At 34.7% G+C, this 26002-nt stretch overlaps 1 protein-coding gene across 2 annotated transcripts; it reads right to left on the bottom strand.

Annotated features, from left to right (window-relative positions):
• Positions 1-7426: 7426 nt before the first annotated feature.
• On the bottom strand, positions 7427-20210 carry LOC143223532 (uncharacterized). Of its 2 annotated transcripts, XM_076451613.1 has the most exons (3): positions 19726-20210; positions 14639-14773; positions 7427-8831 (listed from the first exon to the last, which is right to left on the bottom strand). In XM_076451613.1, the coding sequence occupies exons 1-3, from the start codon at positions 19768-19770 to the stop codon at positions 8160-8162; spliced, it is 852 nt and encodes a 283-aa protein (XP_076307728.1). In that variant the 5' UTR covers positions 19771-20210; the 3' UTR covers positions 7427-8159. The 2 variants fall into 2 exon arrangements, 1 of the variants encoding a protein (XP_076307728.1); XR_013012948.1 differs by lacking the exons at positions 14639-14773; positions 19726-20210 and adding an exon at positions 11188-11275 and having other exon boundaries at positions 8693-8831.
• Between the last annotated feature and the right edge of the window lie 5792 nt (positions 20211-26002).

Genomic DNA, 26002 nt, shown 5'->3' with positions numbered 1-26002 from the left:
AAATGACACAAACAGATGAGAATGGTGGTCCATTCTACCTGTATGCGATGTTAGTCCATCTGTATTGTACTCCAAACTTATTTCTTGTTACCGATGCTATACATGTAGATGCATTCTTAAACGTGGTGCCTTTTTACGTCGTTCTAGAAATTGTCTGTGTGTTTTGTGGATAACGGTGCCTTAGAATGACGTTTTAGAAAGCAACTTACATTTTGTAGATATCTCTTCAACACGGTGCCTTAAAATGATGTTCTAGAAATCCTTAATGAGTTTTGTAGATAATCTATAGAATAAAATGTTTTAAAAGGACGTTCTACAAATTACCTATGGTTTTCATGGATAATCCCCAAACATATTGCGTTAGAACGCCGTTCCAGAAATCTCCCTTAAATTTTGTAAATATCAATAAAACATGGGACTTAGAAGGACGTTCTAGAAACCATTTGCTGTTTTTCTGTCAAAAGTTTCATCCGATGATATCACTGTTGCGAAATTAAGCAGTTCCAAGTTCCACTTAAAACGGATGTCATTTCTTCAATTATAAAAGCAATTGAGGAAAAATTTCTTAGACAAAAAAAAGAAAACGTAATTGTTTTATTATTGAATTAATATATGAAATAAATACTTAATCTTAATTGTGGTTCCTCGTTATAGAGTTCATGTTTACGTTGATAGCATACGCGGTATTATATTCTAATCGAATATATAGAACTGACGCGACATCTAGATTTATCATGAACACTTTGAGTCATTGCTTTTTATCACAGTCAGTACGTTTGTGTGATATAGAATTTCACAAAATCCTGGCAAATAAAGTCACCATTCTATGATTAATAGATTCCCTCAGAAAATATGATAAAACAACCTGTTTTGGTTTTGGTTGTTGTGAAGCGTAAAGCTACACAGATATCGAAACCACATTTCAGTGTGGTAAGCCTGCAGATTTACCACTGAGCCACTAGAAACAAAACAAAGTGAAAATTGTAGTGAACGTATGTTTTGTTTTTTGAAATCATAAGAAAACAGAATTCATAGTAAACAACTTACGTTACGAACAATGTGAAATTTTGAAATAGCTGTTTGTAGGTTAACATATTTATTTTTAAACATTGTTTTGTCTCTAACAGTGACGCATGATCGCATACAATATTTAAGGTACAAGTACATTCAAACTGTAGATATATTCAATCATATAATTGAGGTTATGATAATTCCATATAAATAAGGGCTGGGATGTGGACGCTTAAACTCACCTTGTCCAAAGACGACCTGCTATTAAAAAATATTATGATCCTAGGCTAAGCAGAAGTGCATTATTTGAAAATGATACTAGGTTCTTTACTGAAATATCTTCAGCCAGAAAATAATAATAATTAGCAGTAACTACGGGCTCAAAGTTATTATAAAATAAATGTACACAACATTTTAGAATCAAGAAACGTAAACATTTCCACTACACAAAAATATATAAAATGTACTTAAAAGTGAAATAATAAACAGTTTAAAACTTCAAGTAACTTTGTAAGAGGAATACAAATATATATAAGAAAGTGTAAACCGATGGTAAGTCTGGGTACGTGTAGAGGAAGAAACGGATATCAGGTTTTATTAGTTGACAGTAGGTCCGTATGAGTAAAAGATGGGATTATATTAGTTAAAAATAATGATGAAGTCTACATTATAAAATACTTTAAAGCCTTTGCTTATTTTGAAATTCGCCCAAAGCTTTTCAAGAGCTGTCTGCGCTAGCCGTCCCTAATTTAGCAGTGTAAGACTAGAGGGAAAGCAGCTAGTCATCACCATTCACCGCCAACTCTTTTATCAACGAATAGTGGGATTGAGCGTCACATTATAACGCCCCTACGGTTGAAAGGGCGAGCATGTGCGACCAGAATTCGAACCCGCGACCCTCGGATTACGAGTCCAACGCCTTAACCACTTGGCCATGCTGGGCCCTTCTAAAGAGACCAATAAGTCCATGGAGTGCCAGAAAACTTCGTTCTAACTCATGGTCCCACCAACAGAGGCCAAGACAGTTGAGATTCCGTAAGGATGGTTCATTGATTTGCGTAGCTTTCTGTATAGCTGTCTTTTTCCATTTCTGCAAAATAAAGGGTAAAGCGTGATTTTTATCAATCTCCATTAGTCATTTCGCAGTAGGAAAATGGCAGACAGTCGCGACATTTAAAATTCCTATAGGTAGGACTAGAATACATTAATTTATGCTTCTTTTCTTTGTGGTTTTATTTCCTATATTTTCAATACTAAACATGGGGCTCACCTTATTCGATTTTATTACTCGTTCTTGTCACTTCCAGCTTAACTTTAAATTGAAATTCTTTTAGACAAGATTAGAATAAATGAATCTGTAACACCTTAGGAGTGGTTAATTGCGTCCATCGAAAGGGTTTGACCTTCTGAGTCCAAAACTGTAAATATATCTCAAATCAATCAAGAGATGACGGAGTTATGACCTAAACAAAAAAAATAACTCAGAGTCCATTCTATGAACCACTCATTCGCGGATAAAAACAAACAAAAACAACAGGTTTCTCTATCAGTTTTGTAATATATTTTATTACCTATTTGTTTTAAAATATAAAATATTATAACTTATATTTAAACGTATAAGACGTAAATGTCTCAGGTTATGTTAATTTTCTCGCAAAAATCTATCTCGCATTTTCTTAGGTGCAACGTACCATATTAAGAGTTTCATATTTTAAATTTTACAGAATTTTTCAAGTTACCAATAAGCAATTTCTTTGTATAAAAATATTTAACTGTGTCTATTTGATGGGCGTTATTTACATCGATTGTTCGACAGGAACATTGTGCGCTACTGTGTTTCCATTTACGCTACAATAGTACGTGGATATTAGTTTTGCTAAGTGCTGTATTTCCTTGAAACGGTTTGATAAAAAAGTGATTGTAAAGCTAGACACGATAAGGTTTGACGAATAGAAAGAAACATTGATCATTCAAGTAATAACTTAAAGCTTCTGTGGACATTACGTAGTCTAATCGTACTGAAGTTTGGCTATACGTATCTATATATCACAAAAATGAATTGCCGTCTAAATCTAACGTCTGTGTACAAGTTAAAGATATATAACAATGCTTACTCACAAAAGAAAGGTAAAGTCATGTTCAGCACGTAACTACTTCTCTTGTGGCATACATATTGAACGATTTTATTGTTATGTAAATCACCTATGAAGAAAAGAATTGGTGACTGGTTTTTACTTAACATCCATTTATTTAAAATTATATATCCAATATCAAGTGGTAGTAAGTAAAACTTGGTCTTAATAACATTAACAAAATTTAATTTGTTAAGAATATTTTAAATTCAGCATATACTTTATGTTTTGCCCTGTAGATGGCGCGTCTGAGATGGAATTTTTGGTATATCAGGTTATTTCACCAGTAACATGAACACGGCGTTATTGCATTTAATTACTTTTGCATTTCAGTTTATACATAATAAACATCACTTAACGGATTCTTCAAATAGAAAAAAATGCATTATAATGTATTTAATGGTTCCAGAAAGAATTATAACAACATTAATAAAATTTAAATTTTGTATATACATGTTTAGAAGTTTACATATTTAACTATTGTTAAATAAACAATAATAGCATGGAAATGTTAATGAAGACAACCATTTCCGTTTATATCGATGATGTTCTGTATACCATCTGAACAAGAGTTATTATGTTTGGTAATTAGTAATGTTACATGAAATAAGATGACAAAGAAGTCACAAGTATGAATGCTTGTTATTATTATTCATCTTATTCAGTAATATAAAGTTCAGGAAATCTGATGCAAAGCTCCAAACTCGTTTTAAAAGTATTCTGTTTTCAGAATACGTTAGGGACATGCCATTTACCAGACGTGTTGAACTTTTTATCTTTCAGAGTTTTCAAATAAATTGATCTTAACTTCTGATCAAAACGTGTTCTACGTAAAATGACATGGGTTGTAGGGCCCACAAAAATTATTAGCTCTTGGGCCTACACAACCTTAAATCAGCCACTGACCGCACACATATTGTTTGAATTTTAAACTGGAACTAACATTATACGTACTGTTAGGATCTTTAATAAAGCTAACCTTAAGCGAAATGTTAGATTTAGGATCTTTATCATTAATTGTTGGAATTTTTTACTGAGGCGAATCTTGCAAAACCAGCAGAAGGTTTAGCGCAGGGTAGCCTTATGCACACGAATATTTAACAGAATGTTTGTTTAAGACGACTAAACTGCAAATAATTGTGCCTACTGTTAGTTACGAAATTCATACCTAATGCTGGTGGTGAACAACATGCTATGACATGCGCAAATGAGGACAAATTATAAGCAAACTTGTTTGTGTAATGAACATTTTGAACAGCATCATTGTTCATTAGCTATGTATGGAGGTTATCTTTCAATAAAGTATCACAAACCTTTAAAGAGTTCATCTCAACTTAATTAACTAGTTATTTTTGAAATGGAAATCTCATAAAATTTCTTTAAGAAGGCCATCCTTAAATGGATTAATCTGCTTTGCTTTTGGAATAATAGCGTGTAATAATATGAGAAACATTAATCTGTACACCTGCGTACTTGACTCTTCAGGAAAAGGGAATAAAGCGATTGTTTGTTTGGTTTTTGAATTTCGCACAAAGCTACTCGAGGGCTATCTGTGCTAGCCGTCCCTAATTTAACAGTATAAGACCAGAGGGAAGGCAGCTAGTCATCACCACCCACCGCCAACTCTTGGGCTACTTTTTTACCAACGAATAGTGGAATTGACCGCCACATTATAACGCCCTCACGACTGAAAGGGCGAGCATGTTTGGCGCGACGGGGATGCGAACCCGCGACCCTCAGATTACGAGTCGCACGCCTTAACACACTTGGCCATGCCGGGCCAATCGAATATAGCGAAAGCCCAATGCGAATTAAAAGTAATTAATATACGTGTTGGTTACTGTAGTGACGCCATGTTTAACAAACATATGCGAAATCCATGTTCCAGCAAATCAATGCTTGAGTATAGGCGCACCATGATTGACGAAGAAATACTGTTTAAATAAAAATGCCAGAAAGTATAAATATATAAAAGTGGAATAATAACCATAAGAAAGAAACAAAACAGGGTTAAGCATAAAAACACAGAAGAAAAATGTTATTTTTTAATAAATCAATTTCTTTATCTATAAATAGGCTAACACCATGGTTTTGTATCTCAGAACGGCTGGTATGGGTATTAACATTTTTATTTCAACTGGGTTTCTCGTCTTCAAGAGAGTAATACCATGGTTAGTTCACAACGTCGTACTTAGAAGGCGTGCATTGTTCGTTTGTTATGAAGTAGAAAGCTAAGCAAAGAAATATCTGTGCTCTGCATATCACGGGTATCGAAACCTGGTTTCTAGTGGTGTAAGATATACCACTGTGCCACTGAGGGGAGGAAGAGGGCTTGCAACCCAAGTAATTGCATGGAGGCCTCCATACCCAAAGAAAAGGGCTTTAAATTTGAATCCCCAAGAAAAGGGGCCACAAAAAGTCTAAATCTGGCCTCGTTTATTTGTCATTGTCACATTAAACCAGCATGCATGTCTGATGGTCTAATGACGTTATCTTTATAAAGTAACCGACATAGCACCGTATATTCCAATGGAATTAAATGTTAAAAGTAAATTTCAATATGTGTTTTTTTAAGTCATGTTTTAGAAGAAAAATGTCTTAACCGCTTATTAACTTTGGCAAATTTACATTTTTAATTTTTAAAATCTTTATTTTCCTGTTGATACTTCTATTGTACTTCCAAGAAAACATTATATTCCTTGTTTTTTATCATTCATATATTTAAAATATTTCAACGTACACTTGTTGTTGTTTTCAGCATAAAGCTGTGCAGTGGGCTCTTTTCATGACGGGAAATCGAATCTCGGATTTTAACATTGTAAGTCTGTAAATTTACCGCTGAAATAACGAGGGACGAGTAAATATAATCTATCTATATTGAAAACATATTTTAATGCTATGTTCGCAGAGAATAAAAGTTTGTTTTGTTATTATGCACAAAGCTACACAAAGGCTATTTGTACTCTGCCCACTACGGCAGTAGTGATAAGTACGGGTATCGAAACCAGGATTCTAGTAGTATAAGTCCAGAGACATGCCACTGTGCTACTGGAATAAAAGCAAGTGGTATTGACTATATCCAACATTTTTCATTCCTATATAATTGTTTAGTTTAGTTTTTTTACGAAGAGCTACACGAGGACTATCTGCACTAGCTGTCCTTAATTTAACAGTGTAACACTAGACGGAAGGCAGCTAGTCATCACCACCCTCCACCAACTCTTGGACTACTCTTCTACCAACGAATAATGGGATTGACCGTCACATTATAACGCCCCACATGGCTGAAAGGGCAAGTATGTTTGGTGTGACGGGGATTCGAACCCGCGACCCTCAGGTTATGAGTCGAACGTCTTAACCCACCTGGCCAAATTGATTAAGTCAGTGATCCATATTTTGCTACCAATAATTACCTCTTCATTTTCTTCTGCGTCGTTTGATATTGTTCTTGTTGTGGAGCTGTTGTTGTGGGTGAAAATACACGTTGTCGTAAATGATTTCAGAGGCGGTAGTGAGTAACAGCACTGTTGTTGCATTTTATACAAAATATTATAAATATGAAACATAATATTAAACTAAAATTGGTAATAATTACAATGATGTAAAAATTCCTTAGTAATTTTGAAACCGTCTAATCATATCCTCGCCATGAATGCATAGTGAATACCATATGAAAATTTCAATAAAACTACATCAAGCAGAGAGAAGTTTTATTTTTATACCTTGGTGTGAAGTGATTAATTGTTTGCTTAACCTGGACTTTCTTGTTTAAAATATAAAACATGATTTATGCAAGTTAACGTGTGGTTATCTACAGAAATAATCTACTTTTCAATCAGATTCATAAGTACACTCCACTAATAATATTTTCTACGTGTATCTTAGGTAAACTATTTTTGTATCAGATTCATAAGTACACTCCACTAATAATATTTTCTACGTGTATCTCAGGTAAACTACTTTTGTGTCAGATTCATAAGTACACTCCGGTAATAATATTTTCTACGTGTATCTTAGGTAAACTATTTTTGTATCAGATTCATAAGTACACTCCACTAATAATATTTTCTACGTGTATCTCAAGTAAACTACTTTTGAATCAGATTCATAAGTACACTCCGGTAATAATATTTTCTACGTGTATCTTAGGTAAACTATTTTTGTATCAGATTCATAAGTACACTCCACTAATAATATTTTCTACGTGTATCTTAGGTAAACTATTTTTGTATCAGATTCATAAGTACACTCCACTAATAATATTTTCTACGTGTATCTCAAGTAAACTATTTTTGTATCAGATTCATAAGTACACTCCAGTAATAATATTTTCTACGTGTATATCAGGCAAATTACTTTTGTTTCAGATTCATACATACACTCCGGTGATACTATTTTCTACGTGTATCTCAGGTAAACTACTTTTACATCAGATTCATAAGTACGCTCTGATAAAAGTCTTCTGAATGTTCGATTTTACCAATATATAGTATTGTATCTGATTTGGTAGGTATAACTGTTCGAAAGTTGTTGTTTTTTTGTTATTTTTCCCATGATTAGTGGAAAAAAAAACAACATGCTCTTTTATTCAAAAGAAGGTTTTGGTAAAGTAACAATACTAATAAAATAATCAAATTATTTTTAAAAACATTTGTTTCAAGGACTTATTTAACTTTCCCTCTCTCTCTATATATACATGTACCCAAATCAAAAACATATTTACGTTAGTGCAGTGCGAAAGTAAATGCATAAGAAGATATTTTATAACAGAATAAGGGAAAAACCTACAGCATTATATGTAAGAATACTATAATTGTTCTCGGTTAACTTTGCATACTGATGATGCTCTATTAAGTAAGATACATTACTGCACTATGGGCAAAGTTAGAGGTTGAAATCTCGATCACAAACTCTGATGAATAATGTTTCCATGGTTAGCCTACTAAGACAAGTACATCATTTTTTAAGTTACCGCTAGGAGAAGAAATATTTTCAATCGTCCCGATCGTCGGCTGCCTAAGATCTATGTGCTTGACGCTTAACATTTGAAGCTTCTTTTGAGACAGCGTATTGTGTTAAGTGCTGGGGAATCCTTGTATAGAGTGGGTGGGAATTCTGAGACAGTGACTGGTAGTGTCCACCACGTCCTCCTGGAAAACGGACCAGGGATGGCTGTACATTAGAGTGCACGGGAATGGGATGATACGGAAGTGGATGCTCGTGACCTCTCGAAATAGGGATGGGTCTGAAAGCAGGTTGGCGTACTAAGACTCGTTGGACAGGTGGGTGCACTGGCTGAGAAGGAGGGGGCGGAGGAGGTAAAGGTAGAGGAGCGACCTGTTGTGGAATATTTGCGACTATTCCCCTCCCTCGTGGAATTACCGGTCCACCATGGGGCTTAACAGGAACTGGACCTCTTGCTTGAGGAATTATAGGTGGTGCCTTAGCCACGATATTCACATGTGCTGGATTCTGGTTAGACAGGCCTGGCTCATTACTGTCCACTTCAGCTCGGAATCCATACCCGTCGGCTGTATACCGAACAATTCTGTACAGGCCATAAGGATCTCGATATCCATACACTCCCTGGACGTTACCATAACCATCACTTTTTTCCTTTCGGAACTGGTTTCCACTATAATCATTTGTAATATCATATCCAAAATCATATGGTTGAGGCTGCTGATACTGTAACAAATAACAACAAAAAAAGAAGTAAATATATCTCCATAAAAATTCTTGTTTAACTTAACAGTAGAGTTAGGTGATTCACCAAAAAATATATTTGACAAAATAATCCCAATTTTGGCAAAATATAAAATCAGCTATAGTAACATTACCTCCTCAACTCTAGTGTTTACATTTGCGTACTACCGGGTGTTTTAGCAATTATTAATCCATCACTGTTGCTCCAGATTCTCCAGTCTGGAAAGATTTTTTTCCACAATAATTTGTTCATAAGATATGCATATTTTATTTCAAGAGAAGTTGTCTTACATATTCTTCTAGAATATAAGACAGCTTCAGCATCAGATAAGGGGTCCGCAGCTGTACTAAAATAAATCTTGAAGTCAATAACAAACAGCCTTATGAAGCACAACTTATAAATGGAGTTATGTGTGAATACTTCAGTGCAAAGTCGAGGTTCATCAACTACTTTGTCTTTCTATAAGCCCTGTTATTTATCTAGGACCTACTGGTTGCTTGCTCAAAGGAAACCTCTTTTCGCAGCCGTAATAATACGAAGTTATGTTCTTTCTTCAACTCGACAAACGCATAACGGATTTAACTTACCATTCACCAAATGTATTTACAGATTCGAAGTACTGATGGACTTCACATTCGAATCTAACATCACCTTCACACAATGTTAATCAAATCACAGTATTATAACTTTAAATAGAAAGAGAAAGATGTGATACTGTTAAATATCATTCTACTCTTGAATAAACCATTTCGGAGCTCCTGGTGTGGTTTGAGCTTTCGTGATGCTTCTTTGAAAGAGAAGATAAAATTATTTTTCAAAAGAATGATTTCAGGATACAATGTGGAAGTAAATGTCTTTCGCTTATAATATAGCAATCACTACATTTTTTTCAAAACAAAACTCATTAAACACACATGAGGAAATTCGGCAGAGTTTTTGATCTTTTTGTGTTGCCTACATGATCAGTTTGAACTTTTTATTTCAGACTTCTTAAACGATCTGTGGTCCCCCTCCATTCTTTTCATGTTCTTGGGACCTTTAAAAGTTACATTAATTGAAGTATTTTAGATTGCAGTAGATGAATAAGACATTTCTTCTCGATAGCTAAAGTATACATATTGTGGTATTTATTGCTGCTCTTGAAAGAGTCTGCTGTCAACCATTTTTGTTTACGATATAAACGTGTTCAACTTAGATATATTTTTCTAATAAAACCTAGCTTGTTTGCCTATAACATGTGTTTTATGAACATTATTTATGAATGCCCTAGTAAGCACGAGATATTTAGTAGAGGGAATAGATAGAAAATGTATTTGTTTGCTGTTAAACGAAAAGTTATTCAATATGCTAACTTTGCTGTGGATACCGCAGGGATCGAACCTCGAATTTGAGCATTTGAGCACTTTAGTTTACCGATGAGCTGCTGAAGGGTATTACATAATGAGAAAGTCAGAGAAAATATTATCTATGGAATACTTATGGATGGTCAAGGTTTTATTACTTTCTTCAGTGCAGATTTACGTTTAAAAACACTACGAAAAACCTTCTGTAAATAATAGATACATCTTGGGTTTCTTTGTAGAAAGCTAATCTATGGACAAATTCCATCAAGGCTCATTCCTAAAAATTGTATCTCCTCAAATCTTATTATTGTCTTCACTGGTCAGTTTTTGAATCGTATTAGCAAACAACAGGTCAAAATAACAACACATATATTCTTCTTCTTTGTATTAAATCCAGGCTCAGGTCATTATAAGCAAACCAATTAAATAGGGCGCTTTGCAATTAAGTTCAAAGACTCTCAGAAGAGAATTATTTGTTTTAATTTAAACTTTGAAACTAAGAAATAAATAAAATACTGCTGCTTAACAGTATTATTATTTGAAAACAACGTGGTTCTTATTACTAATCATGCAGCTTTGCTATCTTTAAATTTTTTTCTCATTGCGTTTATGCTTGTTGTGTGGTTGAAGATCCTACCTAGACATGAGAATGAACCAGAAAGCGTTGACCTAATTGCAAACAAAATTATTGTAAACACATAAGCAAAACTACATTGAAAATCTAGCCATTTTAGAGCAACAACGGCTTAATAATTTCAGGTTAATAACCTGGAATGCCCGGGGAGGCGCATTCGTAACGGCCAAATCTCAAACGTCGATGCTCGCCAATGAAGAAGTAATAGTAGTATTAATAAATGAGGTATTGGTTCTGTTTTTCGAAATTTGATGAATAACAAAAACTGAATTTTCTCGATAACATGGCTCCAGTAACATCTATCATTATAATTGACTAGGATATTGGACTTATATACTATTTTTATATTATCACACTTACATTAAGTAGTACGAATATTAAACTCAACGCGGAACCTTCGTACAAGTTTCGACGCTAAACCTAGCGCCTGACAACTTTTGACGACATCTCTCGGTGGCTTGAAAGTGACGCAATAATGCCAATAATCAAAATATTTTGAATTAAAATAGATAATAATGTACTTTCAGTCTTTCATGGTATACGCGCGCGATTAAAACAAGAACGATGATATAAAAACTTTAGATTTAGTATGCTTTCAGAACAAGTATTTATTAGCAATATTGTGTTTTAACATATTTATGAACGTTATTACGTCTCTTTGGGTAACCGAGAAATGTCGCCCTAAGACGTTCGATGCTAGGTATAGCGTTATACTTCAGAAAAAATTCCGTGTAAAAATTAAGAGTGTAAAAAAATAGTACTTATCGAAATATTTAGAGAGCTGTTATAGTTTGTACTTATATGTTCAAATTTTAAAACTATATTTCTATATAGGAAAACTATAAAACAATGTATATATATATATATATATATATATATAAATATGCTAATTACGTTTATAAAATATAATGAATAACATCAGTTCTCCACGTTACAGAAATAAATATTTTATATAGTACTTACACTAGAACATTCACTACATTAAACATTAAAATAACAGTTTTAGTACGGATATAAATATCGCGTGTGTTCCTCTTTCTGGATATTATGCTTGTTATTGTATCTCAGTGGTTCAGCAGTAATATAGAAAGCTTAACGCTACAATTCGGTCTTGATACCCGAGATTGACATTAAAACCTGCATGGCCAGGTGATTAAGGCACTCGACTCGTAATCCGAAGGTCGCGGGTTCGAGTCTCCGTCACACCAAAAATGGTCACCCTTTCAGAGGTGGGGGCGTTATAATGTTACGATCAGTCCCACTATTCGTTGGTAAAAGAGTAGCCCAAGAGTTGGCGGTGGGTGGTAATGACTAGCTGCCTTCCCTCTAGTCTTACACTGCCAAATTAGGGACGGCTAGCGCAGATAGCCCTCGTGTAGTTTTGCGCGAAATTCAAAACAAACCAAGCCCGACATTGTTTCAGTACAAAGTTGTTAAATGGTCTACTTGTGTTCTGTCCAATCAAGGATGAACACCTGTAAAAACACAGACTGTGAAAGATACGGGGGTTTCGTACAAAGAATTGTTAATAAATTTTTACATTTTATAGTTACAAAAGTATTATGACATTTTACAAGAAAACGCTTACTTCGCAAAAGTAACTAAAATCTATAATGTTGTACAGAGAGTAAAACAAATTTTCATAGATAATGCTACGTTTTGTGTCTCATACATTGACTTTCCTGTTCCTACGTTCTCCCCAAAAATGTTCTTGTTACGAAAACTAGAAGTCCCTTTGTCGTCTTTACTTTTAGTCTTATGATAAAAAAGAGTAAGCTTACGTCATGAAGAATTCCAGAATAAAATCCACCCAATAGAATAAGAATGTTAAATACTCTAATGTTACAGTCATGTAAAAAAAATTAGGACACCCTATGAAAGCCTGTGTATTTTTGTAACATTTTTGGATATATAGATATTTAATCTCAATTTTAACAATACTGAGAGATTATAGGAATATAACTAAACAATTAAAACTGAAGAAAAGATCTTCTGTAAATGTAATTCTACAAAAATGCACATTCTAACTGAGGAAAAAGTTAGGACACCCTACCCCCTAATAGCTAGTGTTACCCCATTTGGCTGAAATAACTGCAGTGAGACGCTTCTTGTAGCCATCTACCAGTCCCTGATATCGGTCTGAAGAAAGTTTGCCCCACTCCTCAATGCATAATTCTTTCAGCTGTGAGATGTTTGAGGGGTTTCTTGCATGTTCAGTCTGTTTCAAGTCAACCACAGCATCTCAATGGGATTCTGCGCTTTGACTTGGCCATACCAGGGCTCGCCATTTCTTAGTTTTTAGCCAGTCCTTGGTGGACTTACTAGTATGTTTTGAATCATTGTCCTGTTGCAGGGTCCAGTTCCGCTTCAACTTTAATTTTCTTACAGATGGTCTCACATGTTCCTCAAGCTCCTTCTGATACACAGTAGAATTCATGGTGGATTCTATGATTGTGAGCTGTCCAGGTTCTGCTGCAGCAAAGTAGCCCCAAACCATGACACTTCCACCTCCATGCTTCACAGTTGGTATGAGGTTCTTTTCCTGGAATGCTGTATTTGGTTTACGCCGAACATGTCCTCTGTTCTGGTGTCCAAAGAATTCAATTTTGGACTCATCTGTTCAAAGAACATTATTCCAGAAGTGCTGGTGTTTGTCTACATTCTCTCTGGCAAACTTCAGTCTGGCCTTGATGTGTCTCATAGAGAGCAAAGGTTTCCTCCTTGTACACCTCCCATGCAAGTTAAACTTGTGCAGTCTCTTTCTGATTGTAGAGGCATGCACTTTCACATCAACAGTATCCAGAGCCTGCTGTAGGTCTGACATGTTAGGGTTTTTGGAGACCTCTTTAGCATTTTGCGGTCTGCTCTCGGGGTGAACTTGCTTGGACGACCAGACCTTGGCATGTTGGCAGTTGTTTTGAAAGCCCTCCACTTGTTGACTATTTTCCGGACAGTGGAATGGCTGATTGCAAAATCTTTTGGGATCTTTTAAAATCCCTTACCAGACTCATAAGCTGCTACAATTTTCTTTCTGAAGGCCTCAGACAGCTCATTTGCACTCACCATGATGCTCACTCTCACTTAAACAGTCAGAAGCACACCAAACTAAATGTCTGAGGTTTAAATATGGCAAGCCTTATTCAAAATGTTGAATCATGTGCACCTGGTGCGATACACCTGTGTGTGAGTTGAGCCATTTTAAGTGGGAATAAATGTGGGGGTGTCCTAACTTTTTCCTCAGTTAGAATATGCATTTTTATAGAATTACATTTACAGAAGATCTTGGAAAGTCTTTTCTTCAATTTTAATTGTTTAGTTATATTCCTATAATCTCTCAATGTTGTTAAAATTGAGATTAAATATCTATATATCCAAAAATGTTACAAAATACACAGACTTTCATAGGGTGTCCTAACTTTTCCACATGACTGTATATTTAATAGTTAAATGCACAAGATAACCCTACTTATGAAATTAATAGCTATTATATGTATACACACACATAAAACAAAACAAAAACCATCGTCACAAGATCATTCAGTTAAAACTGTTGACTTCGTTTAAGTTTTTTATCGTGTCACGTGTAAAACACTGGTATAAAAATTCGTGAAAAAAGTAAAATACGATATGTTTCATACAATAGTTTCAAACAAAAGAGATAAAGAAAACAGTAATAGATGTTTAAAGTTTTTATGTTAATTACTTATCCCACTGTATACATAAAGAAGATAAAACACATTATTACATATATCTTGCTTCTTCGAAGTTCTGCTAAACAAAGCAACACTTGGTCTTACGTGTAAATACTTACGTCTACAGGTTTGTAAACAGAACCACCATGAATATGAGGATAACCGATGGCGACTCTCGGACCCGTAGGGTAACCAGCATGATTTCCAATCTGACAACTAGCGAATGTGAAAAAGGAGACAAACGTGATGAAAAGCTACAAAGAAAGGAAATCATGAGTAATATTTCAATAACGTTTATTACGACAAGTTTTTGTTACTTCATCATGTCCGTAAATACAAGTTCAGGTATTACTTATAATACTTTATTTTTGAAAAGAAACAAACCCACCTTCTACTTTTTGTTGACACTTATAAAAATGATTAGTTTTTCACCTTAACATCCTGAAGGCCCGGCATGGCCAAGCGTGTTAAGGCGTGCGACTCGTAATTTGAGAGTCGCGGGTTCGCATCCCAGTCACGCCAAACATGCTCGCCCTTTCAGCCAAAGGGGCGTTATAATGTGACTATCAATCCCACTATTCGTTGGTAAAAGAGTAGCCCTGGGTGGTGATGACTAGCTGCCTTCCCTCTAGTCTTACACTGCTAAAGTAGGGATGGCTAGCAAAGATAGCCCTTGAGTAGCTTTGTGCGAAATTCAAAAACCAAACAAACAAATACGCATCGTGACTAAATAATGACCATGTTTGTACAGAAACGAAGACACTCTTTAGTTAGAAAAATTGTTCATTCGTTTGGGATTCCTCGCTAAGAAATCACAGTGCTCATACATAAGTTTCACGTAGAAATAATTGCCCTAAGACAGATAAACATGTAGGGCATTTAATTACATTTTCTTCTCATTGAAGTGATGGCCAAACTTTCTTCATTCACTGTTTGACCTTAGCTACAATTTCTAACTACTTTGTGATAGATGATTTCATCAGTTGCTGTGGATACCGTAAATTTACCTATAATATAGTAATGTATACGAAAATTATTTGAACTACGGTGTGTACCATTTCGTCTTCTAATTGCAGTGGATGCAACATTTTCATTGCATATTATGAATATTCTACACATTCCACTAAATGTAACGTGGACGAAAGTTTTTCAAAGAGCTAATTTTTCTAGTTGCACTGTGCAATCATACATTAATATACGTGCGTGTGGGTGTCGCACCTCAATATACTGCTTTTCTGTATTGTACTTTTCTCTGGCTGATTGCTTTCAAAACTTCTATAATTATTATGTGTTTCATAGCTTTATCTGAGTGAAGTGTGTGCTACACCTTTCTCAAGATCGTCAACTTCTGTGTGAGCTTCACTTTTACTTTATTGTTTTAAACACAATTCTTGCTTTCATTGTTATGTGTAAAAACTTTATCTCTATTGACTCTCGGCGTATTGTGATTGTTAAGCTTTCCTATAAATAATAGTTCTGTACTTCATTTTTCTCTAAGTCCTTCTGTCCGGTAGGCCCAGTGGTCAGTACGTTAGGCTGCGGCTTTGAAGATTAAAGGTTTGAACCGCAATGTGCCACTGAATATTCTATGAAGTTCTGAATCTGGAGGTATTATAATTATGTCAATGACTCGCGATAGTCGATTGATAGTTACTACATACATGGAGCGTGCTGGTTATTGGTTTATCTCCCTCTGGTTAGCAACTCTAAATTAGGCATAGCTATACTTGAACAATAGGGGATACTGCTGTACTTCTTTCATTCAGGTGTAACATAAATGTGTACTAATTCTTTTTATTGGCACTTTTGAAGCATCGTTTTCTATTAAGGTGTGTATTACCTAATACACTGTTCACCGCAGCAAGCAAATATATTAAGAAATGCACCATCTTTTAAAATTTTAGAAAGATTCGAAAGCTCCTTTCAGTAAAACCATTAAAAAGCTGCTACTTCGAGCTGTTTAGCGCTAAAAAACCAAACAACTAACTTAAGTAATTTTCACGAATTTTATTTTTCTCTTGATTTCTTCTGTTCGTTCCGTGGTAGTTACAATGAACTTTGCTTCGCGAAAGTACTTTCTGCTCTCTCGTGATAAGTAGCTGCTCGTTTCGAAACTGATGGTTTGTTGTTTATTAGTGAAACAAAATGTCTACTTTACAAGTGTTAGATTATCTTACCATTTGTTATTTATCTTTATTCTGTTTAAATTATTTCAGTATCTGTCCTTATATTTGTAATTAAAAGAAACATTGAAGATATATATATATATATATGCATTATTATGAATTGCAAAACTAATTACAAAATATAATGTGTATCAAAAGATATCTAACAACAAATTTTCTTGCTAAGAACACATTTTACGTTTTGTATTTTCTTAGTTGTTTTATCACAAATCCATACAATAGAGTATATGTGCTCTGTCCACCACAGGGAATGTAACCCTGAATTATAGACTCGTAAGTCCGTAAACTGACTGCTGACCCACTAGGCCCCTAGGGGATATGTTTCGTTGTTGTTGTTTTGAATTAAGCACAAAGCTACACATTGAGCTATCTGTGCTCTGCCCATCACGAGTATCAAAACCCGGATTTTAGCGTTGCAAGTCCAACCATATCGCTGAGCCATTGGGGGCATGTTTCGATGAAGGGTCACTATATATGTATAATTTCCTCTTTAAAGAATCACCAATGTTACTCGAAGAGGTGATTTGTCATCCGCCTCCATTTTAGACTTGCCAAATATATGTATTTTTTACACAACTTAAGTGATTTTCTAGAACACTGAAGTTTGTGAATAAAACAGATAAAGATTTTCCCATAAAACCGATTGATTTATTCCTAGAGAGCCATCGATGTTTCTTCTGTAGAATCACAATATTTCTCATATCAAATAAACGACGTTGGTATCTTAGACAACCGACAATAATTATTTTATACAACCAATAATGGCTCTTTACAGAACCATTAACCTTGTTTTACGTTTGATTGTTATCTATGCTGCATTTGGAACAAGAAGCTATTAAAGAGGCAAGAGGTTAGAATTAGATTTTTCATTCAGTTTTATGGACAATATTAAATCAATCAATCAATCACACTTATCAAGCATTTGGATGAAAAACAACAAAAGATACTCAAAAATGTAGTATTCATTCTTCATTGTGCTATGAATAATAACAATAATAATATTTGTATACGGGGGGGTAGACAAAAAGTGCCCCTCTGAAAATGTTGTTTATGTGTTGTATCTTTTATTAGATAACAGAAAAAATGTCTAAAACTATATTTTTAAGAGCTTAATCGATGAGATCTGCTCAGATATGATTTTAAATCCCAATTTTAATACCGGATTTAGTAAATACCTGAACATTTCATGATTTTAGTTACATATTCTCATAAAAAGTGTGGTGTACCTGCTGTAGTTTCTTAGAATTTCTTATTGCAATTAATCTACAAAATGAAGAAACAAGTTTCTCTGCGATAATCGAACGTGAAAATGAAACCCAAAATAACACAAACCAGTTTCACTAGTTAATATTAATGACATTCCCTTAGATTTCAGTACGGTTTCACATCAACGTGGTATGCTTTCATTGATTGTGTGTAATATTCCTGAGTGATTGATTGTCATCTTTCTTTGAGCAAGGCCCGGCATGGCCTAGTGTGTTAAGGCGTTCGACTCGTAATTCGAGGGTCGCGGGTTCGAATCCCGGTCGCACCAAACATGCTCGCCCTTTCAGCGTGGGGGCGTTATAATGTTACGGTCAATCCCACTATTCGTTGGTAACAGAGTGGCCCAAGAGTCGGCGGTGGGTGGTGATGACTAGCTGCCTTCCCTCTTGTCTTACACTACTAAATTAGGGACGGCTAGCGCAGTCCCCTCGAGTAGATTTGCGTGAAATTAAAAAACCCAACAAACAAATTCTTTGAGTACTTCAAAATGTTCATCTTCCGTGTTTGGCTTGTGATCTTTCATTAATTGGTTTTACTCAGTCCACAAATGCTCAATCAGATTGATATTAGAATAATGACTTAGCTATTCCATAACATCAACTCTCTTATTTCTAAGATATCTTTTAACGACTCCACAACTGCAAAGAACCTTGATTGATCATTTTTTAAGCCAACGAGAATAAGAAGATATAAGAAACTACAGCAGGTACACAACACTTTTTTTTATAAGAATATGTAACTAAAATCATGAAAAGTTCAGGTACTTACGAAAGCCAGTCATAAAATTAGGAATTGAGATCACATTTGAACAGATCTTGTTGAGTGCGTTGTAAAAACATATGGTTTTACATATTCTTTTGTTACCTAATAACAGATGTAACATTTTCAAGGGGGCACTTTTTTTCCGTCCACCTTCTGTATATACATATATAAGGCAAACACAATGGTCTTTAATCAGGGCGGCAGGAATTTGTAAATCTAATTCCATAGATTTCGATGTGGTGGGAACCTGGAGTAATCACTGAAAGCCCACTTTTATTCGCAGAACGCTAAACATTGTAACCCGCAAGTGGCCAATGAATAATATTTATATTTCTAAAGTTTTTGTTCTCGCACATAAGAAGAACAAGATTTGATAAGTATATTTAAGAGATTTAAGCGATATCCATAAGCCGCCCAATAACACAGTATGTCTACGGACTTACAAAGCTAGAAATTGGGTTTTGATACTCGTGTTGATTAGAGCTCAATTAGCCCTTTGTGTAATTTTGTACTTAACTACAAACAAACAAAGAATAAACAGGTTATCCCTATAAAAGCATATCGATCATGGATTAAACATTTTGTGTTAATAACAGTAGTTTTATAGTCAATACGTATAAAAAAAACACTTTTTCGAGAGTAAAATATTTGAAATATTATATTAGGATGTTTATACAAAAAAGCAAACAAACCAATGTCTTGTTATAGCAATGATAACGACTCCTTTAAGTAATCATTCATTTTTTAAATCGCAAAAAAAAAATAAATCGTGAAAATAAATATAGAAATATTTTGTTAAGATTCTCTTATTAAATATATTTGTTATGAAGTTACTAAGAAAAATACTTAAGAAGTGGTAACAACACGTCTTTGTTTGTCAAGACTAGCGGGAATTATGATGTTACAGTTTTATGGATAAAACATATTGCTAACATTTTAATCCGAACTGATCTTCTGCCTATGCTTAGTTTCAGTAATCCAGTCTAGCTTACCTGAAATCTTATCATGTTTGTTTTAGCTCTGTTCTTCATAATCATGTCACCACCACAGCTAAAGCTTATTACGTAGTGTGTCAGTTCCTCTTATATACCATTGTTTAATCTCAAAATTTTATGAAAAAATTGAAAGAGCTATGGGATATGAGAAGGAATTTTTTGTTGATCCTAATATAGACTACGCAGCTAATAAGAACAGACGTAGGACTTTTCAGAGTCACTGTACTGTTGCTAAGACCTATCTTTCTACCCTACGGGGAAAACAACTATCCAGGAAGATTAGGGGGATTCTTTACTATTTGCTAAAATGAAAACTAACTGTGAAGAAAATGTTTTTGCTTACGGACCTAAACAGCTAAATCAGCAAAATAACACAAGACGTCTTCAACATGACTAGGACTATAAAGCTAACAAGAAATGAAATATCATTTTAACTTATAATTTTCGTGAACTTCTAACTTCGAAGCAGAGATTTGCTTCAGAAGGCGTAAAGGAAGTCAAGGGAAAAAGACGTCCTAATAATCACGTGACAAACTGCTCGATAATATCAACACCTATCTTCTTATTGTTACTTATTTAGAACACAACGCCTCTCCCACGTGAATGACGTATAGTTCATGTTCGTCACGTATGGAGACACACCTAATGATAATCTTTCACAAGCAAACCTGTATTAGAACTTTCCGAGGAAAGAAAACGATGGTACCGTACTGAGAAAAGTCAGTCCCGCAATATTTATATATGTTTATTCGCTTTCGTATTGCAGAGAAACATACCCTCAGGTCGGTGTGGTATTTTTGGAAAATTGTTAGCTGTTTTCTTTAGAATGAGTGAAATGAAAACGAAACGGTGAAACTTTAAGAAAAATAAGCAGTATGCTATCTTACGAAACTTTTTCATTTTAGTCTTAAAGCAGAGAATGAAATTTTAATGATCTATAACTACTGAAGGTCATATTGTAACTTTTCACAGAAATAAATATAAACGCATGTCTTTATGATTCTAGTGAAGGTATGAGCTGAAATAGTTATATCAGTGATACTTGAAACATTTATTCCAAAGCTGATTGTTTTAGAGAAGATTGTGCTTTTTTTCGTTTATATTAAATAATACATAATGAGAGAAAGAGACGGCAATGGTGAGAACAAAACCAAAACTAATTAATAAAATTACCCGAGCTGGGAAACGGTAAGTTTACAGCCTTACAATGTTAAAACTTGGGAATTGATTCCTTGAAGGGGACACATCATATACCCAAAAATATGGCTTTGCTGTAAAACAAACAAAATTATTAAAAATACAGATAAAAGTGACGTTAACTAAAAATACGAGTAAAAGTGACATCAAATAAAAAGTTACGTTTTGACGCTCGGAAAAATTCGAGAGATAGATAGAGACAGAGGAAGTGTTCTAAAAATTAAGAAAATTCTGAAAACTACGACTGATATAACTTTGTGACAAAATTACTTATATCAAACATACAGGCAACGTGAAGACACAGAAAAATGATCGTTTTTTTTTTTGAAAAACTATGTAACATCCTTTTCTGATGCAAGATGTTCATATACTTAGATCATGAAGATGTGTTTGGATCGGAAACTTATACTTTCTGGGATATTCCTTTACTCGACGACATTGACAAACAAACTAATGTGGATCATCTTGGGGAAACAGAATCATTCAGAGAAAGATATGCAACAAGTCATCCCTCCAAGCCTTGGTTGGTAAAGTAAAGAGTCAAGTAACAGGCAAAAATCCAGGATGCAAAGGTCAGTGACAAAAACCGTCTCGGTGATCCAGCTAAAAGTGTACAAAATAGTCTAATTATGTAAAAGCAACTCGAGTGCACGAACTGCTTCTTCCGCGGCATAGCTGCTCAACCGAAGCATTTCCCAAGCAGCTGGAGAATAAAACAGGTATTCATTACTATATAATACGTAAACAATGAATGGCTAAGACGCCTCTAGATTTCTGTGCGATCGGATTGTTGAAACTGGCTTTAGAAACAGACGTCTCCTTGCACTAGATAGATTATACAAAGCAGCAGGAAGTAAGGTGTGCTTTTTACATGACAGCCTTACGAAGAAGTCTTTTTCAATGGAAACTGGACTGCAGGGCTATTATTAGAATGCAAGGCTGTCAGACAGCGTAAGACCGAATGTGACGAACAAATGACTGCAAACTTGTGATAAGACTTCAAAGTTGCTTTAATATAATGGATTCAACATTTATAAAAAGAACAAGAAGAAAAGTTTTAAAGAAACAAATCAACTGAAAAAATGAGAAATAAATCAAAATCACTTAAATATAAAATCACGTTATTTGAATTTGTTGATTCTTTATGAATAAGAAATTAACTTTTTTTTTTAAATAAGGAACGAAAAAGTTGCTTAGAATGTTTTTCAGTCGACGAGTTTCGTTAAATATTCAAAGTACTTTTCCAATCAAAGTTCGTTTTCTTAAACAATAGCCTTTTTATGTCTCTTTATGCAATGCCCAGACAAACTAAGTAATTAAAAAATATATTATCTTTTTTTTTCTCCAAGAAATTTGAGTTTACACACCACATCTCTGGATATTCGTTCAGTTTCTACAATGTCCATCAAAATGTCGTTTCTTCTGTTAGCTTAAAAGAATATCTGTTGAAAAACAAATAAGAGCAAAAACTAGTTCTTTAGAGAAGGAGATGATAACATATCTTCAGGAAACATAAGTTTTTCCTTCGAACTGATGTGAGATTTTCTTGCTGTAAATGGAGTTTTGAAGAGTATATGAGATGTTAACAAACTCGTTAGGACTGGAATTTTTGGGATGAGCATGACCTTATGGTTAGCTTGACGAGCTGTAATGCGGAAGATCCAAGGTTTAAGCCTAAGAAATCTTATTAAAAGCTCTAATAATTCTAAGCTGTGGAGGTTTTATAAAAATACCAAACAATCCTTTACTCTATTAAGTTGCTCCCCGTTGGCTCAGTGGTGTGTTTTCGGACTTACAGCATTACAAAACGGGTTTAGATACCCGTGGTGGGCAGAGTACAAAGAGGCCCATTGCGTAGCTTTGTGCTTAACTACACACACATGCTATTAAATGTAGTCGTGTTAGGATTCGGTTCCTTGCTCTTTGTTTCTTTGGATAATTTCGCGCAAAGCTACTTAACAAAAAGGCGCACCAGGACTGTATGATCATCTAGCGAATGTGAAACTTTAATCTACTTTTAAAATCAATTTACAAACAAACTGTTTAGCAGCTGGCGGACATTTTAATGTTTCTAAGGGAAGGAAGACAGCAAGTAATCCAAAAAGCTGTAGACCAATCAACCTAACAACCTGTATTGGAAAACTACTAACCATCTTTAATTTTAAAATGATTGACGAGGGGGAAAAAGCCAAGTCAACACCTTTCACCTTCACCTCTTGGGTTACCCTTTTAACAACAAATAGTGGGATTAACAGTAATATTATAACACTGCACGGCCGATTTCAAGTACAATATCCTTACCCCCAGGCCATACAATGCCTGTTCTTCTCCCCAATCAGCAATTTAAGATTAAGGACAACTATGGTTGCATTTTGGGATACCTTATCTGACCATTTATCCAAATAATGTGTCACATAAGGAGCTTCTCAGGTTGAAAATACCCACTACTAAATTAAGTTGTAGTTTTGAAGAGTCTAACTACCTTTGTTACAACTTAAAATACATTTTTTTCCTGCTAGTGTTTTATTTTATGTTTCATCCGATGTGGTTTTGAAAGCTAAAGATCAAACCAAAACATTTATGGGGCACGTTCGCAAAGTGTATCTATCATTATCTAGAAACACAATAGAGAGTCCGGTTACATTATTAGAAGAAAAGCGGGGGTAACACTACTGTTACTGTATACACAAACTGTTGGACAAACATGCGGTATTCTCATAGTTCATAATGTTTGGATTCCACTATTTTGGTGTTTTTGAGCAAACATAGATACTCTTACATCAATATAAAGCAACAACTTCATACACATTTTAGATTAAGAGAAATTAACTGTTAACAAGTGGTACAATTATTGTGAAAGTAAAAGATAATGTATATACAGTGGAGAAATCACAGAAAAATATGACTCAGGTATGTATTGATCTTGAGTAATAAATGTAGTTGGTTTTGTATGTGTGACGTGTACGATGGTTGAAAGAAATTCTTACGTTTTAATGGCTAATGCATTCCACAACCACCAGAGGCATAAATACGATCAGAATTACAACTGAGAATGTTTTTGGTGCTCAGGAGTGAATGGAAATGCTATAGTGCGAGACTGATAACGTCAACAAAGGAGAGATATCCCTGATAGAGCGTCATCTGACACTGTGGACTTCAGTTTCTACTTAACTTGGATGTTTCGTTATTGGGCATTCTAAAATTATACAACGAAAGGCATGCATTCTAATACGACAAACAGTCAACAGTAGTGTTTGTGAAAACAGTAATACATTTTCATAAAATTCAAGTTTTATGTCGTTTCAAATTGTAATCAAAATAAAAACAGTGATATATGTGATCAAATTATCCTACGTGTACAAAATTAGTCGAATTAGAATGAAAGGTTAGCCAAATAAAGTTGTGAGCTAAGTTATATAAAATAGTGGGTTGTTTGTTTGTTTGTTTTTTAATTTCGCGCAAAGCTACACCAGGGCTATCTGCGCTAGCTGTTGTTGTTTGTTTGTTTCGAATTTCGCCCACAGCTACGCGATGACTTCCTGCACTAGTCGTCTCTAATTTAGCAATGTAAAGCCAGAGAGAAGGCAGCTAGTCATCACCATTCACTGCCAACTCTTGGATTACCGTTATTCCAACTAATAGTGGGATTGACCGTCACATTATAACGCTCCCACAGTTGAAGGGGCGAGCATGTTTGGTGTGACGGGGATTCGAGCCCGTGAAAGAGTGGACTCTGTACAGATACAATATAAAAGTGTGTAAGTTATATAATAATAAACTGGTAAAATTGGTTCTTTTTTATATCTATATTGTTGCTTGTTCCAGTTAGAATAAAGAAGGTGACAAGTATTCCCTAATTTAGTCTTGTTTAAAATACTATCTTGTATATGATATATTATCAGGATTTTAGTTTTCTGTAGATATAACTTGGCTATTTTTTTTTGATATCGTATCCTTAGATAGTTGATCTGTTTGTTGTGAATTTTTAAATATGTGGAATATTTTAATCATAGAAACACGTTGCTAAGAAGGGCTAGTGTTGGTTAACACGTTGCTAAGAAGGGCTAGTATTGGTTAACACGTTGCTAAGAAGGGCTAGTGTTGGTTAACACGTTGCTAAGAAGGGCTAGTATTGGTTAACACGTTGCTAAGAAGGGCTAGTATTGGTTAACACGTTGCTAAGAAGGGCTAGTGTTGGTTAACACGTTGCTAAGAAGGACTAGTATTGGTTAACACGTTACTAAGAAGGGCTAGTGTTGGTTAACACGTTGCTAAGAAGGGCTAGTATTGGTTAACACGTTGCTAAGAAGGGCTAGTGTTGGTTAACACGTTGTTAAGAAGGGCTAGTATTGGTTAACACGTTACTAAGAAGGGCTACTGTTGGTTAACACGTTGCTAAGAAGGGCTAGTATTGGTTAACACGTTGCTAAGAAGGGCTAGTGTTGGTTAACACGTTGCTAAGAAGGGCTAGTGTTGGTTTAAGACTTCTCTTGCTAATGTTTCATTGCAACCTATTGCTGCTGAGGTGAAACACATTTCATAATACAAAATAACTAAATATTATTCCTTGTGAACATTTTGTGGTTAATGATCAGGTTTTTTTGTTTTTTAATTTGAATAATGTACTTATTACATGTTCACTCGCTAATTTTTAACGTTTTGGTTTATCTATTTCTTATTTTGATTTTACCACAAAAACAAGTTTTCTGGTTCCATTCTTTGCTTGTTTGTTCAGAGTTTTGTAGCTTATTTAAGCCGGTGCTTCTTGTTACCACCGCTACCGAAGGTTATGTGTTAGTTTGTGTGTGTATGTGTTTATCAACAGGATTTCTCGAAGACGACTGAAATTTACACGAAAGTTGGTACACATTTGGACTATGATCCAATTTAGAAGTGAATAGTTTCTGGACGGTCATGGTTACAGCAAGGTCACGAAAATCCAAAAAAACTAAATTTTTTTTGGGACCGATTTTTTTACACTATTTTTGCCCCATAGTCCAGTAAAAAATGATCAAATTTTGATGATGCGTGTTTGACACATGTAGAATATTATTTCTCATTGCCCTACGGTAAATGG

The sequence above is a fragment of the Tachypleus tridentatus genome, chromosome 8 (genome assembly GCF_004210375.1).
Source record: "Tachypleus tridentatus isolate NWPU-2018 chromosome 8, ASM421037v1, whole genome shotgun sequence".
NCBI classification, from domain to species: domain Eukaryota; kingdom Metazoa; phylum Arthropoda; class Merostomata; order Xiphosura; family Limulidae; genus Tachypleus; species Tachypleus tridentatus.
Note: the sequence above shows the minus strand (reverse complement) of the source record. Positions and strands in the feature narration are given on the sequence as shown.

Excerpts from the sequence above, each read along its gene's own strand:
- LOC143223532 (XM_076451613.1), bottom strand. The coding sequence starts at position 19,770 with ATGATTATGAAGAACAGAGCTAAAACAAACATGATAAGATTTCAG. Across the intron at positions 14,774-19,725 it reads CAAACATGATAAGATTTCAG|CTTTTCATCACGTTTGTCTC; the intron begins GTAAGCTAGACT and ends CTTTCTTTGTAG. Across the intron at positions 8,832-14,638 it reads CTGTTTACAAACCTGTAGAC|TATCAGCAGCCTCAACCATA; the intron begins GTAAGTATTTAC and ends TATTTGTTACAG.